Genomic DNA, 18,312 nt, shown 5'->3' on the forward strand with positions numbered 1-18,312 from the left:
TGTGAAAATTAATTGAAAATGTTAATTTTATGTGTCATTTGATAGAGTGTATCAACTTTATTAATAGCCACGGATTCAAAGAGGATCAAAAGTTTGTTTGTCCAAATATGCAAAAAAAAAAGCCAACAATTTCCATGGGATGTACTTATTTTTCCACATGACTGTATTTCCTCTATTTTTTTACCCATCCGTCAATGAAATTAACTGGTGAAACACATAATTATATTTCCCATGAACAAAATCAGATTTCAGCATAACTGACCTTAAACCTTCACAGGAATTTTAGGAGTTCAGCTCCATTCACTCCTGTTCATTGAGGATTCTGTGCTTCGCCCCTGTCGGCTGAGTGATGTACTGCACTGATGTTTTGGTATGAAGATGATGAGGAAGTGAGCAGAACGACATCACTTCAGCAGAAGTAGATAACCACATTCAGATCATCATATCCTGAGTGTGCGCTGCTGAACGCTGCACGAACATGGAGTAGTAAGCTGTCTGCAGTGTGTGGTAAGTCGTAACCCGTCTGTATTGTGTGTTTCAGCTCCTAATGAGATCTTAGTTATTTCTTTTTTGTCAGTTCGAGAGATGGCGTTTAGGCAGCTTCTCGAGTTACATTTAACTGGTGTCAGATATGATCATTACAGTAGTACGAAAACAGTAATGATGTACTATTAAAAGGAAGCCGTAATATAACATTAATAACGCAAATTAGTTTAAAACGTTAGAAAATATGCAAATTAAACATGACAAACTGAAACCGGTCATCTGCGCAAATACAGTTTCACATTTAAAAAATGTTTGAGTAGGCTTCTTTAATGTTTTCCGACAATAGGCTTATTTAAATGCGATCTTCTTAAAAAAATAAATAAATAAATAAATAAATAAATAAATAAATATCTTAGACTGTTAGACTTCCATCTCATGCTGGATAACGTACTACCTCTAGAATTTTTATGTTTTTTGTGTCACATGTATGTAATTTTGGGAAAGAAAAATTAATCAGAGGTCTGGTAAATGACAATTACATGTGTGGAAAAAAGAAAGAAAAAGAAATCATCTTCAATGTGCTATAATTTATCTTAGTCAAATGGAATGTAAAAAAACTTTTTTTAATTATGTTTGTTGAATTTTTTCTTTTCTGACTAATCCCCTGTTTACCTAGACAGTGAGGTTTGGCAGACATTCTTCAGAGGTACAGTTTCCATTTTTAATAATGGATTTATTGATGCGTCTTTTATATATATATATATATATATATATATATATATATATATATATATATATATATATATATATATATATAAACCAAACCCTGATTAATACGTTTCCAGACCTTCATGATAATGTTTGTTTAGGAATGTTCTCTAACATACTCTGGAGCCTTCCAGGAACAGGTGATCAGCAGGAGATGAGTGGTTTCTAAAATACACAAATCAGCCCATCTGGCACCAGTAACCATGTCACACTCATGCCAAAGTCATAAAAACACATTTTTCCCCCATTCTGATGTTTAATATGTACATTAATGGGCCTGTTTCTCTATGATTGTATGCAGTGCACTGCTGATTGGTGTATTTGGATAATCCTATTACAATGTTAGCTGAGTGTAAATACAGATAATAGAAGTATAGCCACTACAAAAAGAAAACCAAAAACAAATATATCTTAAAATTGAAAATAACTGAAGCTATTAAATCCTTTCTGGAAGGCGAAACTAAAGTGGGAAATACACAGGGAGAAAAAAATGACATGGAAAGCATGAAGCCGTATTAACTTTATGGCTGGATTTTATTTGATCACAAACAAGAGATAGAAGAAAGAAATGTTCTAACTTGCCAATATTTATGTTTTTATTTTTCAGATTTTAGGTTGATTTTCCTATATACTTAGTTATTATCAAACTATTATTGTTGTTTGTCAAAGAAGCCTTGCATCTGGATGTTTATATTTTATATTTGCAGGAAATCTAATGCTGCTGGCCTGGTTTTAACTTTGATTTAAGCTTCCTCTCTCTAGCGATGTCTACGGTAAACATACACTTATAACATCAATGATTGCTTCTAGTGCAGAAGGCATGTGTACATAATCTAAAGACTATTTTGTTTTTATAGAAAACGTGGCCTCCTGGTACGCACTGTGTCGCCAAAAGTGACCACACAAAACCTAAACCCAATGAAGTCTTCTATCGCAAAGGAGACATCCTTACCATTTTAAGTTTGGAGTTGTTGATGGTAAGTCTATGGGTTTTATTTTCTTGTAGAAAAGAGCATATACAGTGGCTTGCATAAGTATTCACACCCCTTGAACTTTCCCACATTTTAAAAATGAAATGTCATTCAAATGTTCATCTGACTAATCCCCTCTTTACTCAGTCTTTTGGTGGATGATCTCCTGAAGGCAGTGTTACAGTCATGCCAAATCCCTTTCATTTTTCAATACTGCATTTAATGGCACGCTGCAGGATGTTGAAAGTTTGGGATATTTTTAAAATAAGGAAATCCTGATTGATACTTTTCTCGAACTTTGTCCAGGACTTATTTTGATAGCTCCTTGGTCTTCATGATTGTTTAGGTATGTTCTCTAACAATGTCTAGGTTCTTACAGGATTCGGTAAATTAATATTGAGATCATGTGACACTTTGAACTAATTATGTGCTTTCTGATGGCAACTGGTTACACCAGAACTAAGTTACAGGTTTTACAGCAACAACAGGGGTGAATACTTACAAAAGTCACAACTTTTATGTAGATAACATATAACCCCAATTAAGTCCATTTCAGTTCCCGGTTGTAACACTACAAAATGTGGAAAAGTGTAAGCTGCTTTTTTGTGATACTGAGAGATTTTAGGACAGCAGTTGGGTTTGGGTTCAGTCCAAATCAAAATTTGTTAGATTTCATTATCACTGATGTGACACTCAGTTGTTTCGTGGTACATGATGTACCATGTGCCCAGCTAACAGAGTACATTATTGGAATGTTTAGTAAGTGTTCTCAGCAGGTTCCTCCTCAGGTTCTGAGGAGGTTAGACTGTAACTGCTGTGATAATCGTTTTGCGATAATCTTTTACTACTGGTACTATGGAAACTTTTGTGTTAATGTTACTACAACTAAACATGTGCAGCTACATTGCATTATGTAAATAGCATTAGTGTCCTTAGCACCAGAAGTTACTAGAACCATAACGCATAGAACACCACTGAGCTAAGAAGCTAAAATCCTCAGCCAAATAGTGTTGTCATATCTGTTTAGTGTGAACTGTTAGCATTTCATATGAAACCTTATTATCCTCTGAATAAAAACAGTTATTACATGATAAAGAAGAAATCGCAGCTTTTACGTTTTTTTTTCTACATTGAAATTCTCATGCACTTTTAATGTAGACAATCATCTAAATTTCAAAAGTCAAAGGAGTTGAATAACATTAGATCCTGATTCAAAATGCTTTGAAATCATGCCTGCTAATGATGCTAGCATTATATTAATTGTCACTTTGTATTTTACAGATGAACAAGTACTGACAATAGCCTAACTGAAAATTAGCTGACTAAAAATAGTAAAAAAAAAAAAAAAAAAAAAAAAGAAGAAGAAAGAAAGAAAGGGCAGGATTGTTATAACTCCTGTTCTAGGAACAGATTAAAAAAGAAGAAGAAGAAGATCAGAAAGGAAGCTTTCTTATCAATATTGTTCCTTTAATAAGACTTTAATAACAATTTGTAACACTTAGCTCATCATTACCTACTTTGCAATTTTGCTGGGTTTTACTCTCATTTTCATTCATTACAGTTTACTTGCTATTGACAGTTAAATAAGGGGGAAAAAAAATAAGCAAGTGTTCCATCAAATATCCAAATTTTGTTCATCATCTGCTCTCAGATTCTAACAGGACTCTTAATGTTTTATTAAAGACGAGTGCACTTGTTTGCTGAAGCAGTTGCTGTAATCACAAATGTGTCTTACAGTTGATATTAGAACAGCGACAATATCAACTGTTAGTCAAATACATTGTGTGCTACAAGTGCCTAATTAGTAGGCTGCGTAACAATCGGATGATTTAGCAACAACTGAAATTAATCAAGGAAACGATCATAAAATCAATTATTATTCATAATTATTATTAACTGTCATGTATAAAAATAATTAATCTTTTTAAACTGATGTGTGGGGGGACATGGTGGGTTAGTGGTTAACACGTTTGCCTCGCACCTCTGTGGTTGGGGGTTCAATTCTCGCCTCTTCCCTGTGTGCATGGACCTTGCATGTTCTCTCCGTGCTTCGGGGGTTTCCTCCGGGTACTCCACTTTCCTCCCCCAGTCCAAAGACACGCGTTGTAGGCTGATCGGCATGTTCAAATTGTCCGTAGTGTGTGAATATGTGTGCAACTGTGCCCTGTGATGGATTGGCACCCCATCCAGGGTGTCCCCTACCTTGTCCCCTGAGTTCCCTGGGATAGGCTCCAAGCTCCCCGGCGACCCTGCATGGGATTAGTGGTACAAAAAATGGATGGATGGAAACTAATGTGTAAATAATATAATAGGCTCGCAAGATGATTTGCACATAACTCTGATACTTTTTTAGACTGTCATTCTGTACATCATCACAAAATCATTGTCGCGAATTAAGAGAAGGTAAACCCCAGATTCAGAACAAAGTTAGTCACATATTGATTAGAGGCTAATAAATAGAATCATATGGTATTGTATCAGATCATTCAGCGTTAATGTCAAATATTGAATTATTGACTTATGAATTGAAATTGTATTGTAGCATGTGGAAGCCTGTGGTTTACACCCCTACTAATTACAGTGATCCAGTTAGCTTTTTTTACAGATAAAATAAAACTCACAAACATTTCTCAGTTCACTTATACATATTTCTTACTTAGTTTTTCTCATTCTACATTATATAACTTAAAACCATTCTTGAACAAGGTGTTCAAAAAGTATAAATAAATGGTTACCCTGCATTAGGATGATGGAGAGGCTCTGAGGACTTGAATCCACAAACAGATTATCTGAAAGTCTGAAATGTTAGCAGAAGGAACGCTCAAGCCATTTTATTTTACAGGGGAAGGCCATCTACCGGGCCAAGCACAACAGGACAGGTGAAGAAGGTCTGATCTTTGCTTCTAACATGCGAGAACGTGAAGCCCTCCGTGTAGACCCCAGTCTCAGCCTTATGCCGTAAGTCTGGTCTAAATCAAAACACCTTGAGAAACAGAATGATACAACCAGGGTATGTTAACTGTTTAAATCACTATCATGGTTTTGAATATATCACCTTATTAGCACTCGAGAATGCACTGGAGAACTACGATGATAATGTAGCTAACAAGAGGAACATTATAGCCTCCAGTTTAGCATTTTGTAAACTGCACACCTTGTCTCAGTGTCGCACTGTTCAGTATCTCAGACTTACTTCTGTGAACATGTAGTTTCTGACATATTCGTTATGTATAAAAATGAAAAAGTGAGTCACAAAGCTAAGAGGCCAACTTCACATGATAAAAACACATTTTTTCCTCAGCACACATTTGGTGTTAAAGCACACCAGCACCACAATGTATGGAATTACACATATGAAGTGAGTTCCAGTTTGATTCGCATATTTAATTTAATAGAGATTTTGAGTGCTAAGTTAGCCAGTGCGAAGCAGGCACACACACACACACACACACACACACACACACACACACACACATACACACACATATAACTATTGAAGGTGCTTAGGCCATAATTATTTTTTTTTAAAAACAAACTTATTAAAGTTTTTATGTACAAATGGTATTACTGAGCCAAAAGGTGTTAGATAGGGTAAGTGCATACAATGCTAAGAGGCTATATGAGTGTGAATAAAATCCTGTGCTTATCATTCTCTGTTTCCCAGAATTAACAGTAACACCTTAAGGTGGACTTCTTTTGCACTGCCTTTGCTTTAATACTCTGATTTATTATAATCTGTTTTGAAAAGTTCTAATTATAGAGGTGTGTAGGCAAATTAAGTCACGTGTATTCCTGTCTCAGTTAGTTGTGTGGTTAGTAGGTGGAAGGCTGCAGGTTGCACATGGGTGGCTGGGGAACATGTGTGAGTCTAAAAATGTTTGAGAAAAAGGTACTTCAAAGGCTTCTTGTTTGGGTAACGCTTTGGGTAGGGTGCTGCATGGAACATTTATTTCTAATTGTGCTTGTAAAACATCTGCTTATTTGAGGTCCTTTCATACCTGTTCGTGTTATTTGGATGTGGAGCCTTGTAGGGCTCTGAAACCGCTCTACTTAGATCACTTGGATAAGGAAATTGTCTGTTGTAGAGTTCTACATTGAACCTTTGAAACTTCCCACAGAGAAACAAAACAAAGAACCCTTGGGTTTTCTAGATTTAGTATTTTTATTCTAGCTTAACTCTAGTACAAGCTCTGTGACCACTGTGGCCTACTGTAACCTCCGATTCATGTACTTGGCTGAAAGGAGTGGAATCTATGTAAATTGTTATTATTTTGTTTAAAGATCTTTTTTTCTCATTTAGTACTGCTCTTCAGAAGCTACATAATATATTTACATTTTTCCCAGAAGACAAAATAGTAACAATTTACGAAGATCATCCTGTTCAGAAGTTTATACCCCCTGACTCTTAATGTATCGTGTTACCTTCTTGAGCATCAGTGAATGTTTGCACCTTTTGTAATAGTTGTCTATGAGTCCCTCAATTGTCCTAAGTGTGGATCTCAACGTCATATAGTCACTGTTGGAAAGGGGTCAAATATGCAGAAAATTCTGGAAAAACAAAGAATGTGCAGGACCTGGAGGATTTTTATGAAGAACAGTGAGCAGTTTAACTACTCAGAACAAACAAGGAACTCATGAACAACTATCACAAAATATAAAAACAGTTGTTGATCATCCAGGTAACGACACACAGTATTAAGAATCAAGCATATGTTTATTTGTGTAAATTCAGTTATTGTGTCTTGTCGGCTATATGTAAACTTCTGTTATGTGAAATAGCTTATTCAGGGCAGCACTAAATAAAAAAAATCTATTTTTATGATTCCTCTTATTTATTTATATTATTATGAACATGTTGCAGATTGAACACGTTGCAACAATTGCAGATTGAACATGTTGAACAGGAAATGATTCAGTCTTTGTACAGACATTCTACTTGAAACGCTTCCTGAAAGAGAAACCCACTCTTTTATAATGCTACATAGAACCTTCCCCTAAAGCAACAAACTGAAGAATCCTTTAGGGAGCTAGATGAAACAATGACTATGAGAATCTTCAGAGTATCCCAGGAGATCATTTTATATTACAGGATATATAATTTTCCAGTTGCTGTTATTTACATTCCAGATGGTTCCATGGGAAGATCTCAGGTCCGGAGGCTGTCAGCAAACTGCGGCCGAAGGAGGACGGCCTGTTTCTGGTGCGCGAGTCCATTCGGCACCCCGGTGACTACGTCCTGTGCGTAAGCTTTAAACAAGAGGTCCTTCATTACCATGTGATCTACCAGGAATCCAAGCTGACAATTGATGGGACGCAGTACTTCTACAACCTCATCGACATGGTGGAGGTGAGTGCTCAGAGGCAGGGAGAGAGTACTAATTATAACCTCAGTTTAGTAGCTGGATGTAGCTTAGCATCTTGAAGTAGGTATCTTCTCTGCACAGTTGGTGTGCAACTCATTTCCTGTGGTGTAACTGATTTCCTGAGGAAGTGACATTCTGACCAGATAGTCAGCACCCAGTGGGGATGTCATGCATCGGACTATCACATAATAGTCAGGCAGTGACTTCTTTTAGAAGACTTCTTTTTGCATATTTTAATGTGGACCTGGAGAGCTGATGGTATACAGGCAGATTATCACACGCCATAGAAGAAGAAGGAATAGGAGCTTGGAAGCTATCCTGATTGGTTATTAAATCAGTCCCTCAAGGATTTCATCGATTCATATGCGTCGAACATGTGTACAGCTAAGCAATTTCGTGCAATTGCAATTTCGCAAATTCAAATATTTTTCCACAAAAAACACAAAAATCAAGCATTTTTGGCATCAGAAATCACAAAAAAAACCTCGGCGATATCCTGTATGGAATGTGCAATGCATTTTCCATCTGACTAATCATGTTGTCCAGTTTTTCATACATATTTTCAACCGTGGCTGATAAATGTTAAAAGTATTTAATATAATAGAGCTCATTGCGATTCTCCTTTAATCAAGCCGTAATCAAAAGTCAAAATCTCTGCATGCGGTAACCATCAGGGACTTACAAACAATACACACAACCGATTTCAGGTTGCACATGTTCAACATGCACAGTTGCGATTATGCAATCAGAGTAAAACAAAGTAATTACGCAACACAGCTGGTTCTCTACAATGGGATAGTATACAAAATATGCTTTTAATGTGACATTTGTAATAAAAAAATATAATAATAATACTACCAAGCCTACCAAGAGCCTGAGTCATTGGCAGTAAGGGCAATGTGGTAATGTAATATTGATATCACAATAAATTTATTAAATCAAAATATTTTTGTTTTGTTTTGTTTCAGTTCTACTCGAAGAACAAAGGCATTATTGCTACCACACTGCAGAAACCTAAAGAGAAAGAGGGAACTAAGTCAGCTGCACTGCAGCTATCGAAAAGTAACTGCCATAGTTTTGTTGATCTTTTGTTAAAATGAGCTTTATAAGGTTTGTATTTGAATGTCATTCTTACTTTCTCTCTCCCCTCCCCATCTCTCTCTCTCTCTCTCTCTCTCTCTCTCTCTCTCTCTCTCTCTCAGCGGGCTGGCTATTAGATCTCTCAAAACTTACTTTAGGAGAAAGTATTGGACATGGCGAATTTGGAGGTCAGTCTAAACTACATTTACTTTTACCACTAGATGGCGATATATGTCCACAGAGAGAGAGAGAGAGAGAGAGAGAGAGAGAGAGATGTGTGTGTGTGTGTGTGTGTGTGTATGTGTGTGTATATATACATATATATATATATATATATATATATATATATATATATATATATATATATATATATATTGGCACCCCATCCAGGGTGTACCCCACTTTGTGCCCCATGCTCCCTGGGACAGGCTCCAAGTTCCTCACAACCCTATAGGATAAAACTCTACAGCGCCCCCATTTGTTTACACTTAAAATCATCAGTCATTCCAGTTATATGTTGCTTTGTGCTCAATTCATGATTAATTTTGATATAATATAATTTTTTATATATATATATATATATATATATATATATATATATATATATATATATATAAATTTTTGAATATATATATAGGCCAGACTCTCACAGCCCTTGCTTCTTATTTTTAGCTGTGTTTCAGGGTGAGTACATGGGCAGGACGGTGGCAGTGAAAAACATAAAGTCTGATGTCACTGCACAAGCTTTCTTGGATGAAACTTCTGTTATGACGTGAGTGTCTCAACATGCATTTCCCTGAAACTTTCCATCACTTATGCTGTTATCTACTGTATATATGTCTCCCTGATGCTGATGCACCTCTTTAAACTGTTATTTTACAGAAAACTGCAGCATAAGAATCTGGTGCAGTTATTAGGAGTGATTCTACACAATGGCCTCTACATCATCACAGAATTTATGGCAAAGGTACGGTATGTTCCAGCACTTGCATGTAGCTTCAGCTTAGATAGGACTACAGACATAACATTCTTATGAGAATTAGGGATGATGACTCAAGCAAATAACATTTTTAAGTCTTAATGTAGTTTTAAGTAGTTTTAATATCGTGCAAAATTTAAAATGTAAAAGAATGTAAGGGTTAAAGGTAGAGTTTTTATTACAGTGTACTCTGAAACTATTGGAACAGCAAGGCCAATTCAATTGTTTCTAAAGACACTAAAGACATTTGGTTTTGAGATCAAAAGATAGATATGAGACGAGAGTTTGGGAGTTCAGCTTTTAGTTCCTGGTATTTATATCTAGATCTGTTAAACAGCATAATCTGTTAGCATAATCTAGATCTGTTAAACAGCATAAAACATAAAGTATCAGACCACCCAATTTTTAGAAGAGTAAAAGTATACGTCTTGAAGTAAATTCAAATAAATTACACTTAATATAGTTGCATATCCCTTTCTTGGAATAACTGCATCAAGCCTGTGACTCGGTGACATCACCAAATTGTTGTTTTTTTTCTTTTGTGATGCTTCTCCAGGCTTTTACTGCAGCCTCTTTCAGTTGTTGTTTGTTTCTGGGGGGTTTCTCCCTTCAGTGAAATGCTGCTCAATTTGGTTAAGGTCTGGTGATTGACTTGGCCAGTCTGAAACCTTCCACTTTTTCCCCTGATGAAGTCCTTTATTGAGTTGTCAGTGTGTTTTGGGGCATTTTCTTGCTGCATGATGAAGTTCCTCCCAATTCATTTGGATGCATTTCTCTGTAAATTGGCAAATAAAATGTTCCTGTAAACTTCTGAATTCATTCTGCGGCTACCATCATGAGTTACATCATAAAAAAAGATTAGTGATCCTGTTCCAGAAGCAGTCATGTAAGCCCCAGCCATGACACTACCGCCACCGTGCTTGACCGATGAGCTTTTATGTTTTGGATCATAAACAGATCTTTTCTTTCTCCACACTTTGGCCTTTATATCACTTTGGTAGAGGTTAAGCTTGGTTTCAGAACTTTTGTGGCTCGTCTCTGTATTTCTTTGCAAATTCCAGTCTGGCCTTCTGATTCTTTCTGCTCATGAGTGGTTTGCATCTTGTGATATGGCATCTATATTTCTGCACTTGATGTATTCTTCTAATAGTGGATTGTGATACCTTCATCTCTGCTCAGTGAAGGTTGTTGGTGATGTCACTAACTGTTGTTTTTGGGTTTTTCTTCAAAGCTCTCACAATGTTTGTCATCAACTGTTGTTGTTTTCCTTAGCCAACCTGTTCCATGTCTGGTTGTTAGTACTCCATTGGTTTCTTTATTTTTCAGGACATTACAAATTCTTGTATTGGCTATGCCCAATACTTATGGAATGGCACTGATATATTCTTTTCTCAGCTTCAGAGTGGTTTGCTTTACTCCCATAGACAGTTGCCTGGTCTTCATGCTTATTTATCCTTTTTAAAAACATATGCAGACTTCACAGGCAAAACCTATGGTTCAAATGAAGAGTAGGCATTCAGAGTAATTAATTCTCAATCAATCAATTTAACAGCAGCCAGAAACACCTATAAGTTACATGTTCCAATATTTTTTGATCACTTGAAAAATGGGTGGGTTCAAACAAAAGGTGCCATGTTATAAGTTGATTAACACATCTAGATGTAAATATGAGGAAATAGCTGAAATTCTCATCTTCATCTTTTGATCTCAAAACCCAAAGGTCTTCAATGTGTAGCAAAAACAGTAGAATTGGCCTTGCTGTTCCAATACTTTTACAGAGGACTGTATATATTGCTGATTTAGTATATGCAGTAACGGTGATGTTTCCTGTAGGGTAATCTGGTGAATTACCTGCGATCACGAGGACGCTCAGTTATCACCAAAGATGAACTCCTGCAATACGCTCTGTAAGCATTTAACCACATCCACATTTTTAACTATACAAATTGCCACAGGTGTCTATAAAGCAACAAATAAGTAATTAATTCTCAAAGTGATCGCATTCATCTCATTCACTCTCAAAATTATTTGTAATACTGACTTTTACTCCAGAGGCTACAGTATATACATGAACATTTGCATGAATCACATCTCAACACACTTTCACTATAGAATTAGAACTCAGGAATATGAATACAGTACTTAATGAATAATTTAAATGCTCACACACATAGTACCTGTTTGTGTGGTTGTGAGTCTCAACATGTATTCCTGTGGTTTTAAGAGATGTGTGTGAAGGGATGGAGTATCTGGAGTCAAAGAAACTTGTACACCGGGACCTGGCTGCCCGTAACATCCTCATATCTGACGACAATGTTGCCAAGGTCAGTGACTTTGGCCTGGCCATGAACAACTGTCAGAGCATTGACAACACAAAGTTACCTGTAAAATGGACTGCACCTGAGGCCTTAAACAACAAGGTGAGACAATTCCACTAATTAGGAAGCAGTTCTGAATTGCTGAAAATTATGAATTGCTAAAAATGAAAACATATGATTTGGTGGCTTCACCAAAAATAATTAATGGGTTTTTCTGTTAATGATCTGTTCATGATTTGTAATGGTATTGACCGTGATAGCTCAGTGGGTAAGGTACTGTAAGTCCCATGCGTGCCAGATAGCCACAAGGTGGCACTTAAAAAACTGCTCAGATTTACGCTGTATAGACTACATATGTCCAGCATCATTTATAGGTGACTTTGGATAAAAAAAAGTCTTCCATGGAATACATATAAATGATATTCATATTGTATAATACAGTTTGCTGTAAGATGGTGATTTGTTGCTGTTAGCTATGGTTTTCTCTCTTTTTTTCTTTCTAGACGTTCTCTACACGGTCAGACATTTGGAGTTATGGTGTGCTTCTATGGGAAACGTTCTCCTTTGGCAGACAGCCCTACCCCAAAATGGTGAGTTGATTGACAGGTTTGTGTTGGTTGAATTTGTAGCACTATGTGACCCGTGGTTCCTGTTCAAATCCCAACCATGGTGTACCAGACTTCTCCACATTGCTTTCTATAATCCATGCTCAGCCTGACCTGGAGCAGTGGGCAAGTTTCCCCACTTGAAAATTGTAATGGATTAAAATGATAACATCATGGACCAATTCTTAAAATAAGCGATTGTGGACGAGCTGGCAACTCAGCTGAACTAATTGATTGTGAAATTAAAGTAAGCAGCATGGAAGCTTCTTATGGCTAATGGTGGACAGAGGATGCGATGTGTGCAGCACTGTCTGAGAGGTTTTTCAACCGTGTTCAACTGTGACCTCATGAGTCTGTATTGAGCTGGTATTGACTGCTGATCTTTTGTAATCTAACTGTGTAAGACTGGATATTGACGAGTAACCCACAGCTTCTAAAGCGCTTTTCCACAGCGCTGCTCATAATGGAATTCACAGCGCAAAGATTTTATTTAAATGTATTTTTTAATAAATAAGTATAATCATTTAAAATTAATTTTCTGTTCTTCCCTGTAGTCTCTGAAGGAGGTGAAGGAGCAGGTGGAGGCGGGATACCGCATGGAGTCACCTGAAGACTGTCCATCTGAAATCTATGCCATCATGAGGCTCTGTTGGGAGAAGGACCCCAAAATGCGACCATCATTCCATAAGCTAAGAGAGCATCTACAGGCTGAGCTGAACAAACATGAGTCCACCACAGAGTCCTGACATCATTTTCTTATTTTCATTCGCACATCTGCTTTCTTCATAGCAGACCAGACATTTTATTTACAAATAATTACACTATACTGTTCTGGACACAGTAACAACGTTCCTGCTTGTAAACCTGTTCAGCACGATTTGACATGGAATGTACTCTCTACACTTCACTTGCTAATTTATTTTAATTGTAGATTATTTTTATATATCTAACACTTTATTTCAAAAGAGCATTTCATAATGGATGTGTAATCTACTTAAATGAGCATGCAGACCTCAAAGCAAAAGGCAGAATGAAGCTCCTTTTTGTTTTGAAAGCTGGCAGACCTGAGGCCTGTTTCATGAAGCCGGTTTACAGTAGGTGGCTACCCAGGAAAGTTTGAGTTTAGTTTGAGTTAAACTCTGTTTTTTCGGTCTCAACCAGGTGAAGTGGTTTTTAGCAGGTTTCATCGCCATGGTACTTGTGCTACACAGCTAACCTGCTCCAGAGCAGGTTTTATTCTGGGTAAGCTCAAACTCAAACCCAACTTGGAATAATCAGCTGCGAGCTAATTATTAATAAATAATAAAGGCACTTCGAAGGGAAAGAACTTTTAGGGACAGTCACAATCCCCTGGCTTTCCCTGATGACCATCTGTATGAAAGGTATGGATATTCGGAAGATGGTATAGTTTATCTGTGTCGGCTTCTTGTGCCTCACATAAAAAATTTGACACACTGAAGCCACACTTACTGTAGCCTTCCGCGAACTGTTTGCGTTGCTTTGCGGTTCTTTGCGAGTGGTACAGAATTTTATGTGGTGGCATTATTCCTGTCCTAATATATTGTCACAAATGTATATTTATTTATTCATATGTAATTAAAATAATTTATATTAAATGATATATGTTGGGGTTATACGTTTTCAATCCGTTTATTCTCACTGTGAGCCTTTAAGAGTAAAATGATTAATTTACACAGTCATCAATTTTCCCGAGCTTTGGCAGCCGCAAAGGTGTGATTTTTGCGGTTAGTGTAGGTTTAACTTCCTCATATTTTCGCATAATAATTTCTTTCTCTTCAACCGGAAGTAGGTATGCACACCTGCATTTTTCCATGTTGAACGCTATTGGCTGTTTGTTGCAAACGTCTGGCTTTTATGTGCACGCGCACGCTGAGTAAACCTCGATTTAGAGTTTAAACCTGGGTTGGCTGAGAAAGTTGATAACCAGCATCATGAAAACTGTTAACCTTAATTAACCCGGATTGGATTTGTTTGGTTTTGTCAACTCAAAACTTGCTCTGCAACACAGAGTTTGTTCACCTCGCTTCGTGAAACAGGCCTCTGAAAAGACGGTTATAAAATGTTGCTATGGATTGTGGATATATGGAAGGAATATGACCTCAGATGAACGCAGAGGTTCAAATTAAGGAGCAAACCTTTGAGAAATTAGTGGAGAAGAATCACCCTTTAATCTACACATCACAACACTCAGTGCTACAATTTGGTCTGCTGAGAACTTTTGTTCTATACTGCATTTTTGAAAATTTCTCTAAGATAATTCATCTCCCTTTCTGTCTTCAGAAGATAAATGTGAACAGCAGAAATGTAGGGGGAGAGAGAGAGACTCTTCTGGGAATTAAAATTCAAGATCATGAGTATCTGCTTGTTTCATGTTGTAATTGTCTCGGAATATGCTAAGCTTAACATGACAAATCTGTAATGTTATTGCTGATATAAGAAAGGAATTACACTCACTGTGGTTTATCCATGCAGAATCTTAGAATAACATCAGATTGCACCTATTCTCTGGTGAAGTACTTAATGTACGTTCACCAGACACCAAGCCAAGACATTCTCATATGATTATTACAGCTCTATCCTTTACAAATCTTTTTTTTTTTTCATTTACATTTATTCATTTGGCAGATGCTTTTTTAGACCGATACCTTCAGAGGGGACTGTAGATTACAGTACATCACACTGTGTCGTAAACCACATCAGTAAGCCTATGTGACCAGTGAACAACTGGATGTGGTTTGAAGCTGATATTGATTGAAGGATTTCTATTAAAACTTACACAGCTTTCTCTTTACCCCAAACACCACACATTGTAACTCATTTCCATTTAGGATAAAAAAAGACAAATTTTCAACTATTCTTATTTAACATTTATGGAATGACTCTTCAATGTTAGCGCTTAAAGTTAAAGTTGTATCTTTATGTTTACTGCCATGGGAAAATCTTGATAAGCTGTAGTTTTTTCTTATTTAATCCTAACAAAATGTTCAGGTCCAAAAATAGCCCTAAAACATTAAAGAGCCACCACCATATTTAACCATGGGCATGATGTACTTTTCCATACGGCTACCTCTCTGTTACTACAAAATTTAAAGTTGTACTAAATAATCTAAAATTTACTTCAATTTTTTTTCTGATATAAATTCATACGGGTGCCAATAATTGTTGCTCACATATTTAACACTTTTTTTTTTTTAATAAACCTGTGTTGTGTTTGTTTGATATCCATGAAAGCAGAGTACAGCTAATGCCTGACCCCTTTTTAAGATACTAAGTATAACTGCAGTTGTAAATTAATTGACGTTGTATTGTTTGAAAGCAAATACAACAGCAAGAGAAAGGGAACACAGAACTGGGGCCTTGTTTTACAAGAAGGAGAGATTAGAGCAGAGCCTCTTGGCTTGATCTTTATATTTTCCTTCTGATTTGGTCCTAATCCTCACCGGCTGAACTGTAATCCACTACACAGAAGGCATACGAAGAAGGAAGTCATCATAAAATGATGAATGAGATGGTAAAAATATGTGTTTACGGCTGACCTAGAATAACCTGCAGTAGGTTACCAACATGTTTTCCTCTTGTCTAGTGATTCAGTGATGACCTGAGATTCAGGCACTGAACTGAGATCAGACCTGATGATTTACAGGTAATGAAAAGACCATTTTTCAAAGCCCATAAAGGTTCAGAAATTTTGTATATGAATTTCCTGCACATGATTCTTTTCTGCAAGCCATATGCAATACACCTTTAAATTTGTTTACAACCTTGAAAAGGCCAAATAATATCAATATAGGAGTTCAGGGGTCCATGGTGGAAGGAGAGGAACATGACTAGCAGGTGAGTTGTTTAATCAGACAATTACTTGCCAAAGTATGTCACTGTCTCTCCAGGAAGAGCTTTCTTAATGGCTTTAAGGGAATCGGATGAAGTGTTAAGGAAGTGGGTTTAACCCCACATGCTGTTCTCATTGTAGTGCTTTCTGCCTCTCTACTGACCCACACTCCACCAAGGTCAACTGAGGCAAGAACCAACTCCGAAAAGGACAGACGGTTACATCCATTTTAAGGCAAAGTGCATTTTATGTTAACTGATTGTCAGTCAAATCATAAAATTATATAATTATGAGTGTTTAAATAATGCATTTAATTGAAACTGTAATGAGTTCATGTATTCAAATGCTAATGCCACTCACAGTACTAAAGCAGCCATGTGGGATCTCCAATACTCAGAAAACCTTTTACCTGCAAGATGGCTTCCATGCACAACCTGCGTTCATTTGGTTCATTGATTGATTAACATTTTAAATTCTCAAATTAAAAAGTAAGAATCTTATTTAACACAGAGAGTGAAACTATATCTGTTTTTGTTTAACCACAAGAGACAACAGAATTCTGGTAAATGGACAATATTCTATTAAAGTTACAGATTTACAAGATGAGACAAGAATTTTTTCTCCTGTTGCACTCTCTCTTTCTTTGCTTTTCTCTCACCATCCCCCCTCTTTTCCTAAGCTGACAGAGGACTTCTAACCGTTAGCTGCTTTGCCACTAATAGGATCAGGGGTACTTACTCTGTCATCTGATAAAACTTAAGCCGCTTGATAGCTGCGCAGCACCTTGGCTAATTTCAACTCAATTAACATAATGAGGAAACAAGCCAAGAACATGGGGAAATATATTAACTTGATAGATTGATTGCCTGTATCGTCTGTGTTTGAGTGACTTATTACACGTGAAGTAGATCGGACCACAGATCCTCTCATATCGAGCATGCATTCCTGGAAATTAAGGCTGCACACTCCGATATGAGTACTTGAATAACAAGGAATGAGAAACAACATATGACTAAAGACATACCATGTTGTTTAGGTAAAAACCTGAAACGTACTGTATGTAATGTACGTTGTTAAAAGAAAAAGTGTGCTTTTTTTTATACTGGGCATGACCACCATGCATGTGAGATGTCACTTCCCATCATTCTTCACATGAGACGCTGCATCATACAAGCAACTAACTGTAATATAATATCTCCTAACTGTAATATTGGTCTATGACTTTCATATGAGGGACACCACATAACCACATACAGCTGGTCTGCATTTGGTTTATCTATTCTCATCTAGAGGCATTTTAGCTTGCATTTTGGTTCATTCTCAATGATCTGAAGCAGGGGAGTGGTCACATGGTCTACATTTAACATTATCTCAGATAAGAAGCATTTGCTAATAACAACAGAAAAATAACAACAGTGCATGGTTAGTATGACTTTAATATAAGTTCATATTACAGTAAAGAAATGTGTGAGGTCATCTCTGGATTATTGCTAATTATTAAACTGCCAATTAAACAGTTAGTCAAGTTGGATTAAAATAAGTTGTTCAGTTTGTCAGAGAGCAGCAAGATTGATTTAATCGCTTTAATAATCGTGATTTGCCTAACACAGTCTCCATGATGGCCACTAAGGTGTAATATTAATTGTGTTAATTGCTGCATCTCTTCACATGCACACTGATGCAAAATCCTCTTTTTTTTTCTTTTTTTTTTTTTTTTTGCTTCTTTCTTTTTTGCATGAACAGAATCATTAGTCCAAATTGTTTAATTTTCTTGTACGCCACATTGTGAATTAATAGTCACTAAATAGGCTGTGTTGATAGATGTGGTTGTGGCTGTGGTTTTATGCATGTCAGTTTGTTTCATTTATTTTATTCAGTAATAGTACATGGTT

General features: G+C 36.6%; 1 protein-coding gene across 4 annotated transcripts; it reads left to right on the forward strand.

The window, feature by feature from the left end:
- The first annotated feature begins 230 nt into the window (after positions 1-230).
- Positions 231-16,696, forward strand: matk (megakaryocyte-associated tyrosine kinase). 4 transcript variants are annotated; one of them, XM_053634958.1, is made up of 14 exons: positions 231-507; positions 1,163-1,192; positions 1,962-2,027; positions 2,112-2,231; positions 5,068-5,183; positions 7,353-7,572; positions 8,557-8,650; positions 8,791-8,856; positions 9,341-9,440; positions 9,551-9,635; positions 11,481-11,554; positions 11,872-12,067; positions 12,469-12,555; positions 13,125-16,696. In XM_053634958.1, the coding sequence occupies exons 3-14, from the start codon at positions 2,019-2,021 to the stop codon at positions 13,314-13,316; spliced, it is 1,359 nt and encodes a 452-aa protein (XP_053490933.1). In that variant the 5' UTR covers positions 231-507; positions 1,163-1,192; positions 1,962-2,018; the 3' UTR covers positions 13,317-16,696. The 4 variants fall into 4 exon arrangements, with proteins under 4 accessions (XP_053490933.1, XP_053490935.1, XP_053490932.1 ...); XM_053634960.1 differs by having other exon boundaries at positions 1,167-1,192; XM_053634957.1 differs by having other exon boundaries at positions 231-1,192.
- Positions 16,697-18,312: the final 1,616 nt, after the last annotated feature.

The sequence above is a fragment of the Ictalurus furcatus genome, chromosome 10 (assembly GCF_023375685.1).
Source record: "Ictalurus furcatus strain D&B chromosome 10, Billie_1.0, whole genome shotgun sequence".
NCBI lineage: Eukaryota > Metazoa > Chordata > Actinopteri > Siluriformes > Ictaluridae > Ictalurus > Ictalurus furcatus.